General features: G+C 38.2%; 2 protein-coding genes across 13 annotated transcripts in view; one reads left to right on the top strand and one right to left on the bottom strand.

The window, feature by feature from the left end:
* Positions 1 to 5,479: 5,479 nt before the first annotated feature.
* Positions 5,480 to 7,933, top strand: LOC124221629 (uncharacterized). The gene has a single exon (XM_046631815.2). It carries the CDS (start codon positions 5,480 to 5,482, stop codon positions 7,931 to 7,933), a length of 2,454 nt encoding a protein of 817 aa, XP_046487771.2.
* A 952-nt stretch (positions 7,934 to 8,885) lies between these two features.
* ATP8A (ATPase phospholipid transporting 8A1) overlaps positions 8,886 to 18,592 on the bottom strand; it is a 64,522-nt gene continuing 54,815 nt past the window's right edge. For 7 of the 12 annotated variants that reach the window (XM_046631131.2, XM_046631132.2, XM_046631129.2 and 4 more), the window contains 2 exons: positions 15,843 to 15,982; positions 8,886 to 14,613 (listed from right to left, as the gene is read on the bottom strand). In XM_046631131.2, coding sequence (XP_046487087.1) covers positions 14,516 to 14,613; positions 15,843 to 15,982 — 238 coding nt within the window. In that variant the 3' untranslated portion in view covers positions 8,886 to 14,515. Of the gene's footprint in view, positions 14,614 to 15,842; positions 15,983 to 16,539; positions 16,572 to 16,633; positions 18,097 to 18,592 lie in introns of those variants that run through there. The other 5 variants (XM_046631138.2, XM_046631133.2, XM_046631136.2 and 2 more) reach the window with 5 other exon arrangements.

The raw sequence follows: 18,592 nt of genomic DNA, 5'->3' as shown, positions 1-18,592 counted from the left end.
GATTTTCGTCGTCGATTACCATAGATCGTTGACGTCAGGAGAGAAAAAAATTTGGGTGACGTCACTTTCTAAACATCCGAACATCCAAAATTTGGTTTCGAACTTTAATACTATGTATGATGATAGGATATGATGTATGATGATTATCGTTAGCTGTCTTGAATACCGCCAATCTACCAGTTCTTGTGAGTACCTGGCTCAGGACTAGGCTCTAGTCAACCGTACAACTGGTTCTCTAATTATTATTCGTAGTGTTTCGTATTGTTTCGTATTGTTGTTTGCTGGCCTAGATCTGGGGGGTGGCTAAAGGAGCTATAGCGCCAGGCCCCGTATGCTCAAGGGCCCCCAAAACAGCTACTTGCACTTGAAAAACAAAAATAAAAATAGACTGATTGTATTCGCTCAGGATTATATTTCTCAACTCCGATTGCAAATTGTGAATCGGAACGTACTTTTTGGAAACTTTCTTTTATAAAAAATAAATTCAGAGCTTGTATGCAGAATGATAGACTATGAAAACTATCTGTTTGCTGCATTGAAAGTGCTGTCCTAGACAGTCTTGATCACTCTCAAATCATTGAAGATTTCGTCAGCGCCAAAATTCGGAGGAAAACCTTTTAGGCTGCGAATTTTAAGTTATTCTGATACTGGTGGATAATTTTATCATTGTATTCATGATCTCCGATCTGGGATGTCTAGTCACTCAAATAATATTATATAATATTAACAATGTGCAATAAATAAAAATGCATAAATATATAGTACTATCTCACAAATACTCTCTATTCTTCTAATATTTATTATATTATGTTTAATTCTTATGCTTGTTAAATGTATTCGTATGATTTTCCCCTATTTACAAAGATATTATCCCCATGCAGGGCCCCAAAAATGTGTGTAGCCCCGGGCTTCTTACACGTTAAATTCGGCCCTGGTTGTTTGAAATTCGAAGCCAAAGCGTCTGGCGCCCAACATATATGTATAAGGAGAATCGCGCCAAAGTGTCAACGGTAAGTCCTCATCTGAGGGTAACAAAAATTAGCGTTACAGTACTTATTACGTGGATTTAACAAATTCATTTCATTAATACTATAGCTGCTTTATTAATTGAAGCATTGAAACACTCATAAAAGATTTAAAAAAAGAATTCACCATTAGAAAAATGCAGGCTGTAAAGATAAATCTATAGTTAACAAATTGAATTCTTGTAAAAGCACAAATGTAAATATCTTGAATTAATAACTTATAAATCTGGAATTGAAAAATTTCATTTTTGAAAAGGAATCATGACCAATAAAACTTCTAAAAAAAATCATTTGTAAAATCGAAAAGCTGTTACGTATACCTACCACAAGTCGAATGTATAACACTGACACCGGGCTGTCGCATGTAAATTTCAATTGCCCGCGGAGAATTTGTCCCATTTGTCCCAAATAAATTGCAAATGGACATGATAAGCTAAACAAAGAATATTATAAGAGCACATGTGATCCTCAGTTCGATTTTTATTTCAATTGTTAGAAATAGTGGTGATCACCCTCTAACTCAAATGGTATTTTGACAGAGACGAACGAAGTCTACAGAGGTTTGAATAGTTGATAACAACTTGGTCTACTTCACTGTCCGATAAGTTCATAGACTAGAATCCAAACAGTCTGACAGAAATCGCATGTTATGAACTCAAGAAAAAGAGTGAAAATATATTTCTTGTCACGGAAATCCTAGCATAAACATTTGGAATATTCTCTGGAGCACTTGGCATTAAGGTGATGTATACCGAAGGATGTACATACAAAGAACGCAGTGTCTTGATTTACAGAGAAAACCATGGTATAATTAAGATGCAGGGCTATGCATCCACTCCATCGCACGAAGGCACAACATGAGCAATATCTAAGCCATAGAACGCATCTAGTATACGTTGCGCTCTTCCTCAGTTATACATATTATCAACCTAAATCGCCATATCGTGCATATAATCAAGCCCTGTACGAATAATCTGTTATTCATATTGTTCAATATTGTTTACTTGACAACTGGAGCTTACATTTAGTTTTAAATAAATCGTTGAATTAAAGCGAAGTAAGTTTCGCTCGGAACTTTCCTGCCTCCACCGTCAAAATCTATGAAAACCTTAGGATAGTAGATGAGTATATTCCAAAAATCAAAAGATGCTTGAATTGTCAACGATACGGTTATATGTATAGGGGCAAACCTGCAACCATCCTACCTGGCGCAATAGATGCGGGGCTAACCATGATGAGGAAAATTGGAAGATGGCATCCAAGATTTCCTCTGCACAAGCTGTGGCAGCCCTCAGAGAGCCTGAGATTCCATTAGGAATAAACTTCAGGGAAGCAAAAGCGTGGACCAAAGAATCATTTACACAGACGCATGGTATAATAATTTCAGAGACGGTACAGCCACTCTCATCGGTACTAACCAGGAGTCCTCCGCGTCTCCTCCTGATGCAGACATCGGGGTTGTCAAACTACCCGGCGGAATAGGAAAGGATTACTCCCCCCACCCCGCCAAAGGTTCGAATTAACCAAATCACTTGAGTTTGAGGAAAAAAATCACTGAATTATATGCAAGAGAATCAGACCTACTCAGAGCCTTTGACCAATTCGAGGCCTTGGCACTAATTGTAAGCGAAGTGGTAGAAGTTCGGGGACGTAGGCGTCCCCGACTCCAATACCTGATTAACTTTACTAGAGGCGAGGCCACGACTGGTCTATCTTGATGGCCCAAGATAATCCCAATAGATCAAAACAAACAGACTGTCGACCCCCTCCAGGTTAAGAGAAGGAATCGAGAAGACCTGTCCCGGAACCACTACACCAGTTCTCCCAAGACACGGTCTTACATACAGATCCGGAAACTAGTAGGGTGGGGAATGACTCAGATAATGAGGCAAAACCATGGTTCTCGTCTACGCCGTCTGCAGCGCTGCCCCCTCGGGATGAGCCAATCATAAATCAGATCCGAACAGCTGATTTTTCGGAATCAACAATCCTGAATTTTTTACACCGTTTACACACTTTACACTGAGTTATGAACTGTCAAAAACTTCGATGAGCAGGTTATCTTATCGGAATATATCTATATCTATTATACCCCGGGCCAATGGCGCCCCTAGCGGATAGATAGAAAACAAGACCGTGTGCCTCACTAACGGTGACACCCCCTACCACTCAAAAGTGCCGGAGTTACCAGATCTGTATGTAAGACCGTGTCCCAAGATAATACTTTAGTAATATTTATAAGACAATTCATAAAATCGACATGGAAATTATAGGCTGAAACGTCGACGGTATTTCCACCAAACACCAAGAAGTAACCAACTTGCTAGACGAATGCGATGTCCATATGCCTAACGGAGAGCGCACTCTTCCCCGCCTCCAGATACAATCCATGTATACGAGGATTTAACACCATAAGATAGACTCACGGAAACGCCGGAGAACAATGAGTCTTCATTCACAAGATCCTGAAATACAGGACTATTATCCTCCAGGAAGTACCGCAAAAACGTAGAGGTAATAGGGCTAAACATAACAAGCGGCAACACCAAGTATCACCTCCTTAACGTATACAGAGCGAGTCAATTGAAACTCCGAGAATGGGAGTAGTTTACTTAATGAATTAGGCCGCACCCCTCAACCAATCTGGAGCAAGTCAGTTGGCACTTCTGGAATGCGAGGAGTTTAATTGATGAATTAGGACCTTCAATACCCCTCAGCCAATCTGGCAAATGATAACAAAGATATGACAGCAACGGAAAAATGACAGCACGAAATGTCAGCAATTAGGTTCGTCTTGGCATATGAAAGTCATGATTACTCATAGGCGTATGTACTGAGCATTCACTAGACTGGCTGAGGGGTAGGGCCTAATTCATCAACTGAGCTCCTCCCATTCTCGGAGGTTCAATTGACTCACTCTGTATATCCCTTCTCAACTCAGGACTGACAAACCAGAGGTCATGCAATCCCTCAAGAAAATCAAGGGATGGAAAAACGTAATCATTACGGGTGACTTCAACGCGCACCACTCTCCATGGAGAAACGAGCTTAAAATTTCCAGCGGAGACTGGCTAGCGTATATTATTACCGAGCTCAATTTTAGGGTCTTAAATATAGGATATGCCGCAAAGACCTATTCGGAACCGGTAAGAAGGAGCCCACCGAATATTACCCTCTCCTCCTATAGCATATTGAGCATAAAATGTAGTCTTACCGAACCGGACCCCAAACGGATCGATCATTTTCCCCTGCAATTAACGGTCGGGAGTGGATCCTTCCACAACGAAAACATATGCACTAGGATAGGCACCAAGGAAGTCAACTGGGAGGAATTCAAAGTTGAGTTAATCAACCGTTTAACACTAGAACTCCCAGACCAGACAAAATGACTGGTTTTACAATTTCATTTTACGGAACACGTCAAACGGCAGTCACTATTAACTTAAAAATCTTTCAGAGTTATAGGAAGGTATTTGAAGTGACCGTGACGATTCTCAAGCATATGTCCGAGGTTTGGGTTATATATCGAGAAAAGTATATACGAGAAATGAAAATGAATCAACTTTTTATTTAACAGAACTACATTAATCGTAAGAGTCACGTCAAATGTATTATGTACTACAAACAATTCCGTCGCTGTACGCGATTAGCTATCCGGATCGTGGTTTATTGTTAGTAATAAATTACGGAGCACTTTGTGACACCGCTTGACCGCGATATATTTGACAAAAAAAATGATAGCGCAGTTCAAGGATCGAGTTTACGTAGTCGTGTTGGCTGCGATCATGTCAACGGTTCGTCTTCGTTTGCATTTTCCAACCAAACCAAAGTGTCGCAGTATCCCTTTTGTAAAATTTCGTTCAATCGATACTATTTTTAGTTTAATGACAATGATTAAAAAGAAAAATATTCACAACTCAAGTTTCATCTGATGTTTGTTCGTCGATAATTTGCCAAGTGTTCATTCTCCACCGTTAATGATTTCATCTTAAATAGCCTAGGATCTTAGATGAAGTAAATTCCACGATGGAGCATAATCGGATTCAGAAGCTCCTGCTTTCCGAGTACTGCGACTTCTCTGACACAGTTCTGGTTGAGTCTCCGTTTGCTCAGACGACTCGCGACGGGCGAGGTTTGCGGGAAGTTGCTTTAGGCTTGACACCGTCAAGGCTAGTAGTCGCTGCCGACATCCTTAATGAGAACTCGGACTTCATGTGTCCACCGGACTTGGATCCGAGCATCGAGAGCTTCGAACTCGTTTCGGTTTATCCGTTGGAGTTCGTAGCTCTGAGTATTTTTCGAAGACGAAGGCGGCGAACTTTGAAGGCAAGGTATACGCGCGAATTATTCTTGCCAGTGCATTAACATTGAATTTCATTTCTCGTTGATTCTTTACCAGGTTGATCGATGGGAGAGCGAATTACTACGAACTCGGAGGAATGGAACGACGTGAAATGTTTTGGAACATATGGTGCGAGCGAATTCAGAACATAATAGCCCAGAAAGGAGATGGAAGTTCTTTGTCCGAGACCACTGCAGCGAGTTCATCGAGTGCCAGTACCCTCTTCCTTGTGTCTTCAGAAGTCGAGCTCGCTAGAAGGTTGCAGAAACGGGGTGATCACTCGATCTGCCGGGTCTGGGCTCACTACGGTGGCGCGGGCGATGGGCTCGCTCCTTCCTGGCCTCAGAAAGACCTTTTTCTCGGCCCATCCCATGGCGAGTTGGGTTACGGTTACTACGCCCCAGTTCCAGTGCGATTTGCAGGTGCTAGTCTGGCCGACCTCAGGTACGAGTTGATCGACGGATCACCTGAGAGGCGTCCGATAAAAAGGGGCTGCTACAGCTGGCCTGTGGGTCAAAATTTCCGGGCAGATAAGTCGAATCAGTCTGGGGGTCTTTGCGACGTCCTCTTTACTCGAGACAAGAATTTCAACTTCACTCAGGGGATCCGAGTCGACGACCTGTGGACTACTGAGTTCACCGAAGACTCTGCGGACGTAGGAAACTCCGCGCCAAAAAAACTAGGCCGCCACTCAACTGCCCAGAAGATTATCAACCTCGCACCTAAGATCTCAAGGTTCGGATTCGGCATTCGCGAAAATTGCCGCTCTGGTCTTTACTTGGAGTCTTACGACTCGCGTAAGGCAGGAGACGCTGCGCAGCCTCCGCACACGCCTTCGGACCCCTATAAACTAGTCGAAAGCGGTGTCGTCGCGTGGGAGAGCGGCGATCGGCGGAAGGATAATGAGCATCGCCGGAAGTCGTTCGGACGACACCCGAGACGCTACGGGCTGGCGACGGCGGCCCATTTTCTTCACGCTCTTGGCCCATGGTCCGTACAGCCTGGAGAACGCGATTCCGTTCAAAGACGACGGTCCATGAGTGCCGTCGGGGTACGGCGGCAGCCGATAGACCCTGAGCTGCGGTTGCCAGTGTCCAGAAGGCAGCTTGCTGCAAGTATATCTGCAACGGCCCTTGACCGCGGGCGGTGTGGAGCGATGGGAGCGACGACGCGAGGACGCGTCGTGCTCTTCTGGACTCCTGAGTACTGGTACAGGCCTCGGGCGGCGACGGCGGCCTATCGAGAGCTTCGACAGCACCTTGAACTCCTCCGAGAGTTTAGATCCCAGTCTGAGAGAGAGCAGTTTGCTGGTAATCGCAGAACGTTCTTTGGCCGACGGAAGCGCAGCTCGCTACAAAGTGACACTGGTGTTTTTGCGACGAACGATGAGCGAGCCGGTCACATCCTCGGTCGCATATTCTCATCGCAGGTTGTGACGCAGCCATGGAAGCGGAAGAAAAATCAAGGCGGCCCGTCGCGAGGTGGTGCTACCACTGACCAGCTGCGACGCTTGCTGAAAATGGACTTCAGGGTGAGTGCTTGGGACCTGGACAGCACCACGATCGCTCATCAGCTGACCCTTGTTGACAGAGACCTCTTTCTCCGAATTCCGCCGGTGGAGATGGAGATAATCGTATTCCAGGGGTCGTCCAAAAACGCGTCGAACCTCGGTGCCTGGATCGCTTTCAGTCACCGGATCTCCTGCCTTGTTGCCAGCGAGATATTGGCTGTAAAGAAGGTCGAGTTTCGCGCCCGTCTTGTTGCTCGCCTGATAAACGCCGCTGGAAAGTCTCACGCCACCGGAAACTTCCAGTCATGCAGATCCATCCTGGCTGGCCTTCAGAGCCCTCCCATTTATCGGCTCAAGGCCACCTGGGATCATCTCAGGGCTCACCATGCCACGAGGTATCAAGCGATGGAACAATTGTCGAAGATTTATAGGAGCCCTCGAACCCAAAAGTACCGTAGGACTTGGGCAAGGGCTGAGCTCGACTCGCCCGCTTTGCCGTACGTTGGTGACCTCTTAGCGCGGCTGCTGGGCATTACTTCTGATTCTCGTCCTGCCAATACCCCGGCCGTGAAGTCCTTGGTTAGGAAAGAACTGAGTGCCTCGTCTTCCCCAGATGTTTGCGATGACGCCAATCTCGAGCAACCTAAGCCTTGCGTCGGATTCGCCCGACGAATTATTTCCGCAGCTATTGTAAGACTTAAGAATGGCAAGGCAGGTTCGCTCCATTGTAATTTGTCCGGCGATGGTGGGGCTTGGAACACCAGGCAACGAATTCTGGCTAGAATGGCCTACGATCGATGGCGCAGCTACGTCATTGAACTCGGATTTATCGCACAGAATGAGTTAAGCCTGAGAAACATGGATGAACGACAGAAACGTGTGATCGAGGTCACTGCCTGGCTGACCGAGTGCCAGAGATCGGCGCAAAATTATTCATATCTCGGGCATTCAATAGCCTGGGAGTTTTTGCTCAAGGCTCGATACAGGGAGGATAGAGACAATTTTTTTGTCAGTTTAAAACTCGAGCCACCCGCGTCTGCATGCACGGATGAGTAAAAATGGTCATGATTGAACGGACATTCTTATTTCGACAGAAAAATATGTGAGGATCGAGTAATGCGTTTTCCGATCATCTTTCGCTACGACGAAGTGCAAACACGCAACGTGAAGTCGCCGGTGTGTACAATTTGTGTTACGGCTACGCTTTGCAAGAAGGATTTATATAAATTATGTATCTAGCAACACTTTGGTGCTTTTCTACACATATTTTGGATCGTTTATTATTACAGTGATATTTTTTTGTCTTGCTGATATTATGATAGATTTCTAATCGAGAAGGTGGATACTATAGCATTTTTCAAGATCGATTGGAAAAATATCAAAGTTGTTTACTTGTGCAGTGAAGTATTAGTGCATGGTTTTTCTACATATTCTTTACATCATTTGTAACACATTGATTCTGTTTTTGTTTTTTTTATGATTGTCATTTTATTGTTACATTGGCACGCATCTAGCACAGTACGTTTCACCAGACGGTCGCTATTGTCCATTAAAAGTTTGTGAATATTTTACTTTATCCTAGAATACAGTTTTCAAATATTTACAGTTTTTAACAATTCATTTAGAAAATATGTTGTAGTTGAACTGCACGCATTACTCACAATACGAAAATATTCAAACTTTTAGTTTCCATCAACGAGAACGGAGAATTAAGAAAATATACAGATGATTAAATTTATAATTGAAACATTGTGTGCTTAAACTTTCATTTTATGGTAAATTCATTACACAACATTGCCAAAATTTTCGAATGTTTAGTATACAAAGTTTGCATGTACAAAATTTTCAGCGTTACATTTCGCAAACCACTTGGAATTCTTTAAATATCGTCAGTTCGCAGTTCGTTGAAGAAACAGAGCCTCTACAGTGTGTTAGGATAAATCAATTGAAAAAAGGCTCAAAAGTTATACCTTCCTCAGGATGACGTTTAACAGTAAAAGGCGAGACATTTTATGTAGTATTTTATTCAGAATGTATACGAATACAATCTATCATAGAATTTGGTGATTCTTATTTTTCATAAAATAAAACCCAATCGTAGAAAATTATGACATTTGTTTCATTCGATGAAAAACTTTTTCATTTCGTGGAAACGCGTCAAAAGACGCATCTAAACCATCATGAGACCACTAAGTGGTAACTCAAAAAATGTTATACATCATTGAAGACACAGAAATCTTAAATTGCAGCTATTTACCCCGAAAGAAAATTCAAACTAGACACCATTAGCATGGTTTTCTGACTACTTAATCAAAGTTCTGTCCTAGGTGATGCAGCTGGTCGGTTTCAATTTTCTTTTGTTTTAGGAATCCTGGTATTTTCTGATATTGCGATCTAAATCCATCCAGAATAATTTACAGAGCACATTTTACTTCATTTTACATGCACTTGATATCGACAGAACAGACCGTTCTTTTCGGATGATCGTCACAGCGTATATACTTATTTTATAGCAACAGTGTACAAGGATTTATATCGATATCGTTGAAAATTTTTTGAAAACTTCCAACTCTGGCCTGCCTATTCAAATTATCCTTTTGTAGATGATACACACAACATTCATAAAATTATTTGAGAAAGAGCAAAACTTTTGAGTGATCAATTACTTAAGGTACATATTTTCAATCAAATCAGATATATTTCCAAGAGTTCATTGGACATGTTTAGATAAGATTTCATTTGTCGAAGAATATTTTGGAATTATCAAACATATTTTCGAGAATTAATCCTCCCTGCTACTAAAAGTGCTCACGACCATGCGAAATGAATTAGCAAAAAACGGGTGCTATGGAAATTAAAAATTCATATGACACCAAGAAATTTCGTTTTGGAATTACACGTTTTTTTATGTAAGGATAATAACGACTTTCTACGGGTTGATAACTTTCCAACTGTCTTGATCATAAATATATACGAATAAATTGTGAAAACATGTCACATTTTTACTGGGATACTTTTATTATCACTCTTTTGGATGATTTCGATAATTTCCTGGGTTGTAGTATTAATTCAGAAAACCCACTGTGATTTGGCTTAGTTCCCTAAGCCCAAGAATTTTACATTATTAAAATACAATCTTGGTTTCGTCTGATTCAGTATATAACAAACTAAAAATCGTAAGCGTATTACAATTATTTTGTACAAAAAACTTTTTTTGCGTATTACTTCTTTAAATACAATTTAAACTGTAATTTGTGTTTGAAATTTTTGAAGTTTTGTTTTTTCACTTAATTTGACGACTCTCATTATTTATGCATGTTTTATTCATTTTCTGGAAAGCATGACGAATCCGTGAGTGAAAGTTTTGTTATATATTATTGAATCTTGGTGAGCCGTCAATCATATGTATAACGTATTTTTTGTTAACATTTCGGCCCGGATATGGGCCCTCCTCAGAACGATTTATTTATTTAACTGTCGAGAACAAAATACATTTTTTATAAGAAAAGTACAATCAGACATTAAATACTATAGATGTAATACTCTTAGTGAGTACAATTTGATTAATTGTTATGATTGAAGAAGAAGATAGGCTTAGAGAGTAATTTACCTTTTTATAGGAAGGGGACTAAGGTACAAGTCGAATTCATAAAACACAATTTGTCGAGACAAAGTTCTTCGAGTAACGGTAGTCATTGTCGGCTCCTCCGGTTGTTTAAAGTGTAGGAGTTACAAATTGGAGGTAATTAATTAAAAAAACTATGTATCATCACTGTCTATATGTCAATGTATTAAAAAAGTTTTAAAGAAAAGTTTTTATAGCAGTTAAATTAGTTTACGCAATGTCCAAGAAAGTGGTACTGGGATCTTTATGACCCTGTTCTCCATATCTAACAAAAATTTTGTTGAACCGATTGGGTCAACTGGTGAATAACGACTGATGGGAGAAACAAATATGACCCAGAGTGAAGGTGAACCAGATATAAACATATATAAAAAAACAAAAAAATTATGTAAAAAATACTGTGCCATGGGGACAATAATTTTATGTGTATAGTTAAGGTTAAACAATGTGTGATATGTGGGCGGAGATTAGCGGTTTGTAAATATTGCTAAGATGTTCAACATCTTGTCTAAGGTTAACGGAATTAGTGTGTCCTACAATATTGCACATTTCTAGTAATAACCTTTCATAATAATTAGGTTCTTCACAGAGGATGTTTGTATTGTCATAGCTAAAAGTATGCGGTTTATTGGTCACATGTTTTGTTAGAGCAGTGTGACGTTCTTCATTCTCATGTACATTGCGCGTTGATGTTCTTTGATTCTGGTGTTTAGATGGCGGCCAGTTTGTCCGATATAAACTTGATTGCAATCATTGCAAGGTATTTTGTACACAACATTGGATCGTTTGCCCATAGGGATCCTATCTTTTCCCGAATCAAAGACTATTTGTAAGTCTTTTGTATTTTTTCCCACAAACTTGACATTATGTTTAGTAAATAGACGGTTCAGTGACTCAAAGAGACCAGATACTTATGGGATGGGAATAAATGTAGTGGCAGGTCTATTGTTGTCGTCTGCGGGAGCAGAGTCAATATTATTGTCAAGTAAGTTGTTGATATGGGAGCGTCTCTTATTTATATGTTTGTGTAATAGGCCGTGAGGATAATCATTCGATCTTAATATATTATACATGAGTGACAGATTTTTTTCATGGAATTCATTAAAGATGGTGCCTATCTTGTAGGACATCGCGTGGTGGGAATTGAAATTCAAATATCTTTGAGACCAGGTTTTTTTGTAGAACCAATCTGTTTTGATTTTAGTGTTGTTGTGTATCAGCAATAAATCTAGGAAATTGATGGCGTTATTATCTTCTATTTCAATGGTGAATTGTAGTCGTGGATGATATTGGTTGAAAATATTCAGTGTTTAATCTATTTTTTCTTTAGGGACTGCAGTTAGAATATCGTCAACATATCGGAAGTGGAAGGGTAAATCAAAATCTAGATTGCTAATGCATGACCTTTCTAGGTCTTCCATCACAAGATCTGACAGGATTGGAGAGAGAGGGGATCCCATGGGCAACCCGAATTGTTGTGCATATGTGTCGTTGTTAAATTTAAAGATTGCCGAATCGAAACAATTGTTTAAGGCTTTAACTAGTTCACTGAGTGGAATTGGGATCTTTTTATCTAGAGAGGCCCAACGGTTCTTTACTGCGTGCATAGCAAGGTCTGTCGGAACATTGGTGAAAAAAGTAAAAGAAAAAAATACGTTATACATATAATTGACCGCTCACCAAGATTCAATAATATATTATCCACGAGGTCGAGAATTCTTACCCATCATATTAAAATTGAAAGTTTTGTTAGTTACTTAGCAGGCAAAAACAAATGAGGGCAAAGTAGCAGAGTATTTGAAAACGACAACTTTTTTCGCAATTTAACACTTCATCAAGTTGTTAGTATGAAATGATTAGAACTGCGACTCTTCGAGATTTCTACGAGATTCTTCCACGAAACATTAATAAACTATCAGAACATTTACTCCGTTGGTAAACTCTGCTAATTAAAAAATTGAGTATAAATTATAAAAAAAGAGTAATAAGAAACACGGCGATCGTATTGGATCAGAGAAACATCAGACTCATTGTTGTTGAAACTAGTTTACACTAAAGCCTCAATTGTGTTGTAGGAGCCATAGAAAAAGAAATAACACGTTCCAAATAAAATATCCCATATGTCTGTACATTCCGTGGTTTGAGTGATACATGGATTTCGAAAAGGAATGTGCATTTCCATAAGGGTTATGGTTACAAATGTGACAAATTTTACAGGTGATTTTCTCAATTAATTTCCTAATATGTCAAGTTGAGAAGTACCCACGATTTCGAGGGAAAAAGTGGACCAGTAGACAAGTAAAGCCATGTGTATAAACACACGTTCGAATAATTGGATAAAAATACATTGACTACAGTGTTTGAAAGCGCATTTGACTTTCAATCGAGGACATCAATAAAATAGGAAGGTACATCATTTTTCCGTTATCTACATTCCTCCTTATGATCTCATTGATCATTCCAAGCGTATCGATAATGTATGAAATTCGAATTTATGAGCATATATGAGGGATTCTCCGTCAACCGGCCATTTTTTTTCGACCATCTCAGATCTGCCCCATAATTGGTTACATCAAAGTACTACTGAAAGGTACTCTGTGTGAATTTTTTCAGATATTTTAATTCATTATTTGAGAAATCCCCGTTTTTTTTCAAATGAATACATCTCGGAAACTGGAAGTAAGTGAAAAAAAATGACTCTACATAAAAGTTGTAGTTTTTTGTTAGCTTTCGAGAGGAATTTGTCGGGAAAAAATTTTTACGTTCCGGTAACGATGATTTTATACCAAAAAAGAAAGAAATTTTTTTTTTTATTCAAAAAGGACCCTTTTTTTTGCTGAAAAAATTACAGAGTCTTCCAATATGTGTGACAATATCGACAAAAATCGCCAGAGTGGCACGGATCGAGGTTCTAGGGTAAAAATAATTAAGCCACACAAATTCGGTTGAGGTTCCGGTATAAAAAAATTGATTTGTGTAGCTTCATTTTTTTTTATCCTAGAACCTCGATCCGTGCCACTCTGGCGATTTTTTGGCGATATTGTCACACATATTGGAAGACTCTGTAATTTTTTCAGCAAAAAAAGGGTCCTTTTTGAATAAAAAAATAATTTCTTCCTTTTTTGGTAAAAAATCAGCGTTACCGGAACGTAAAATTTTTTTCAAAAATTCCTCTCGAAAGCTAACAAAAAACTACAACTTTTGTGTAGAGTCATTTTTTTTCACTTACTTCAAGTTTCCGAGATATATTCATTTGAAAAAAACCGGCAATTTCTCAAATAATGAATTTAAAAATCTGAAAAAATTCACATAGAGTACCTTTTAGTAGTACTTTGATATAACCAATTATGGGGCAGATCTGAGATGGTTGAAAAAAAAGTGGCTGAGTTGACGGAGAATCCCTCGTATACAGGGTGGGCCAAAATAAAACGGGGCCGATTTGAAACGTGAATAAAATCCAAACGTATTGACCGATTTTTGAAACTTCGAACCAAAATAAATTCGACCTTGAATCATAATTTAAGATCGAAATTAGGTTGAACATTCTTTAATATCAATTTTTTTTTCAGTCTCCCAATGACTTTTCAAAACCCGATTTCAAGAGCGTGTATTCCAGCAGTGAATAAAGATTTTTCAGATTTTCAAACACGACACGAAAGATTCTTTCTTCTAGTTTCAAGCAAAACAAAGTTTTCAGAAATCGGTTGAGCGCGTTCGAATTTTAGTTACGTTTAAAATCGGCTCCGTTTTCGTTTTGGTCCAACCTCTATATGTACGTGTCAACAATAAATATAACAAAGAAATGAATTAGCCTTATTCTAATATTGAGTACCTGAATAATTAAACCCAAAATGACCTATGCTCGTTTCTAAATCTGACTGATGCTGAGACGAGTATTGGGTATTGCCAACAAATTGGTTGGATCGCAGACAGAATATACATAATAATTAATTACTATAGATTAATTAACCAACCAAAAAAGTCCATTGTATAATGGCACGTATAAATGTGAGTTACATCCCGACAGGTTTGGGGAGATTTGTATCGTAAGCTCTGATCACATCTGTTTGCGTCACGGAGCCTCCTTCCTCTTGAGAAAAAGCAAAGCCATCTAGTCACGGGCAAATTAAAAACGTGGTGTTATCATCTTATGCATCTGCGTTAGCGGACTAAAAACTGCTCATTTTACATTTTGGAATCTCATCTTGGCAAGCATGACCATTAGAAACAGAATCTAAAAAAACTTGTTGAATACGGAAGATAATCGATGCTGTGAACTAACATTCTGAAAATGTTTTATTATGTTTTGCTCATCCTCATCATCATTCTACGAGTATTACACAAATTATCTTCGGTAATCATGTTGTAAAAAGCATTGCAGGTGAGCAACTGATTATATGAAAGAAATCAAAGTTTCTACTTTCAATACAGTTCGTGGTGTATATAATACAATGCATATTTACACGGAGTAAATTATAATTGAATAACGATTCACAAATAAGCTATATGATCATGTCATACATAATAAAATTAAATCAATGTTTGGATATTTTAAACATCAAACTGTACTTTGATAATGAATGTTCGCAGGGATAATTCATAAGTAATTAATTTCAATCGTATGATCTATGGTTTTTAGGGCGAACATTTTCTCTACAGATCCCTACTGTCAAATTTGCTCCTATAATGTCGAGGTATTCAATTTAAAAAAATTTTTTCGATAAAATGCTCTAATTCCGAGTTTTTCTATGATCTTCTACCGCCATTTTTAGTTTTAGATTTATTCGTTATTTATCATAAAATAGTTCTCGATACATTTTTAATATTTTTTTCAGCAGAAATTAAGAAATGCAACGAAGGAATGTAGGAACTCGCATAACTTTATAGCAACATATGGATAAGTATACATATATTTATTTTTGTTTGAAGAAAAGATAGTACAGAAATCATAAAGGTTTTAGAGACAAGTTTAAGTACGTAGAAAGCGCGTAAGGGAAACTAAGAAGATCATAGAGAATTTATCTGAATATTATCTTTTCAGAATATGAATTTATTAGTCCTATAAAAATATTTTACCTGATAATTTATTAAAATTTTCAAAGAAAAATGTCACTGGGACTCTTTGAGAGCAATTCTATTCAGGTGTCTATACCAGGCCAAAACGTGGAAACAAGCCACCTCGGCGCTTATAGGTAGACAACTGGGTGAGATAGCAATTCTAGCTCCGATTACCTATCTGTAGGCACCGAGGTGATTCCGTTTCCACGTTTAGGCCTGGTATATAATCTGTGACTACACGTTGAAGTATATGTATGCAATTCTGGATTTTGTGTTACTTACGCGATAGTTCCACCTCATTATTTACCCTGGACGCAGTGTTGGATCGTCTGGAGAAGACGCTTTTTACGTTTTTCAGAAGCCTTGCAGTCTCCGTTAATCTGCAACCGGCCATTTTTTTTTTTTTTTCTCTCTTTGGAATACTAAATACGGTACCATTCAATTTTTTTGGCGTCCTCTTTGACATTTTCGTTTGGAATATATACATATGTGTACGATATATTGTGCAATGTTCAAAGATTTATCAAACCTTATATTACTACCGTAAACTTACTCGTGATCGCTGTGAAGTATGAGTGCCAGTTCGAATCGTAAACGACAATGGCACAACGCCAAATTGACGTAGAGATACATGATAAAAAATTGATAGTCAAAAATCGTTAGAAATACATCCAAGTAGCTGGCAGCATTCTATCTAAATCTTAAGTGTCGATGCGCTTGTGCGTAAAAGTAGTGGAACCACAGTTACGGTTGTAGTTACAGGTAAATTAGGAAGGCAACAACTGAATATATCAAGGCAGTGACAGTAGCAACAGGTGTATGCAATGCAGAACATTTAGTAGGATAGTAAACTGACGTACGAATAATAAACAATAATCAAAAATCATTGATACTGAATCATGTATAAATATCGACTAACTAATGACATCAAATTATACAACAATCAAAATTATATAACATTTTGCTACTCGGTACTTACACCTCGCAAGATCGATGATGGCATGCACAGGTCTGGACGGGTACCATGGTCAAACATACCAAACACAGCTCACATTATAAAGGAAAAATAACCATAACGACAGTAATTACTTTTTATCCATAGTTACCAAGAATTACTCTAACGTACAGGTTACAATCAATATTCAATTATTAGTACATTTTTCAAATGAAGAGCACACATAGGGTGTATTAATTTCATGTTTGTTAGTGTATTTTGGAAAGTTTGTTGTTAGATCATTGGTCCATGAGTGATTATTCGAAGCATGGTAACAATCATCAGTATTTTGTAAAACAGTACCGAGAATATAGTGGTACGAATATTTACTTTGTGTAACTGGTTCCTTTACTATTCATTTGTAATTTAATTTATATAAATGTTGATTGTAATAAACCTATCTACAACAATATATTGAAATATGATCCAACTTATACCCACTTCGGTACTTTCAATGCTGTAAGTTTATAAGTTGCAGAATAATATTACCAAAATAGTTAAAGCGATGCAAGATTGGATGCGAAACACTTAATGAAAAAATGTGTCAAATAGTGTAAAGGCTATTTCAGTTGCAAAAAGTCAATCAGGTTTCGTATATTTTTCAGTTTTCCATTTTGTTGGCCCTTTCGAAGTTGGATTTCGTTATCATTTGAGACCAGAGTGATTTTTTCCATGTGGAATAGCCCACCAGTTAATATAAAAGGGATCAGGATAACAAGGTGGTTGGAAATTATTTTTTCACTTTTTTTCTGTAACAAAATAAATTAACATTTAGGTGGGACAATACATGAATCAAAAATAAAAATTAATGTAATAACAAAAATAAGGAGCTTTACATTTGTAACTTGTCTAAAAATTACGTCAAATGAGCATATTGTACGAATTTACTAAAATAGTCTTAAGGATACACGACATACTACTATTCAACATTCCAGCTGTCGTTTAGCTTCGGGGTCTATCAAAGAGGAGGAAACACACCCGAGAAAAATAAAAACAAGAAATAAATTGAAGAACTATAATTCACAATAGAAATCTAGACAAAAATTAGAACCGTCCTACACGAAGACTGATGTACAAGATTATTCACAATCAAGTAAATTTGTGCAAAAATAGTCGGCTGTGCTTCTTTGCACTAACAAATAGATGTGACAAGTGAAAAGTTATTTCATGTAGTGTTATGAAATTATAATTCAAATGATATAATTACTTGATAGGGATGCATGCCTCATAGATATTTCCAGAGTGGCGAGCCCTGATTTTTTGTTGTTAGTTAAAATTTGCATTCCATGTTGGTTTCTTGGAACGAAGGATTGACAAGGTGCAGGGAGAGATATGTTATACACGTAGTGTAGAACTGCGTGGTTTTAACAGGCCTTGAGTTACTAGTGATAATGGAAACATTCGCGTTCGTATTCTCAAGAAACTTCGACGTGGCGGTGGCCATAGCGATGTCAAAAACCAACGACGGATGAAACATCGCCTGGGTGACCATTTTTTCCAGTTCCTGTCATCGTTTTCCCGGATGAAAGTTATAGCTTGATTCTTAATAAAGGTAAATCACCCAATTTTCGGTATAAAAAAATTTTGTTTCAACTTTTTTTTTTGGATTTAGTACTCATCTTTGTGAAATTGTTAATAGAAGAAATTTGATGCATGCTCACGATTTGCTGTTAGTGAAAATCCTTGTTTTGTTAATTTTGTTATACCTTTCGAAAATCAAGTAAATAATCAATTCATAAAGTATGTTATGGTTAAAGCGTGAACAAGACAGGATAAAAAAAAAACATCAAATGCAGTAATGTTGAGAAGCCATGCGATCTACATTGTTCTACTGTAAGCAACTGAAAGTCGCATGCCAGAAATCCCCATTTAACAATTGCATATGTATCGAAATGAATAATCTGGGTTCCTGAAATTAATTTACCCGACTTGAGATTTTGAATAGACCTAATAAAATTTCATTTGGAAACAAGACTTGGGTAGAAGTAAAACCAAGAAATAAAAGTTATTTAAGACGTTTTAACAAAAATTATCGAAC

Source organism: Neodiprion pinetum, chromosome 6, assembly GCF_021155775.2.
Source record: "Neodiprion pinetum isolate iyNeoPine1 chromosome 6, iyNeoPine1.2, whole genome shotgun sequence".
Classification (NCBI taxonomy): domain Eukaryota; kingdom Metazoa; phylum Arthropoda; class Insecta; order Hymenoptera; family Diprionidae; genus Neodiprion; species Neodiprion pinetum.
This window is presented reverse-complemented; position numbering and strand designations above follow the sequence as displayed.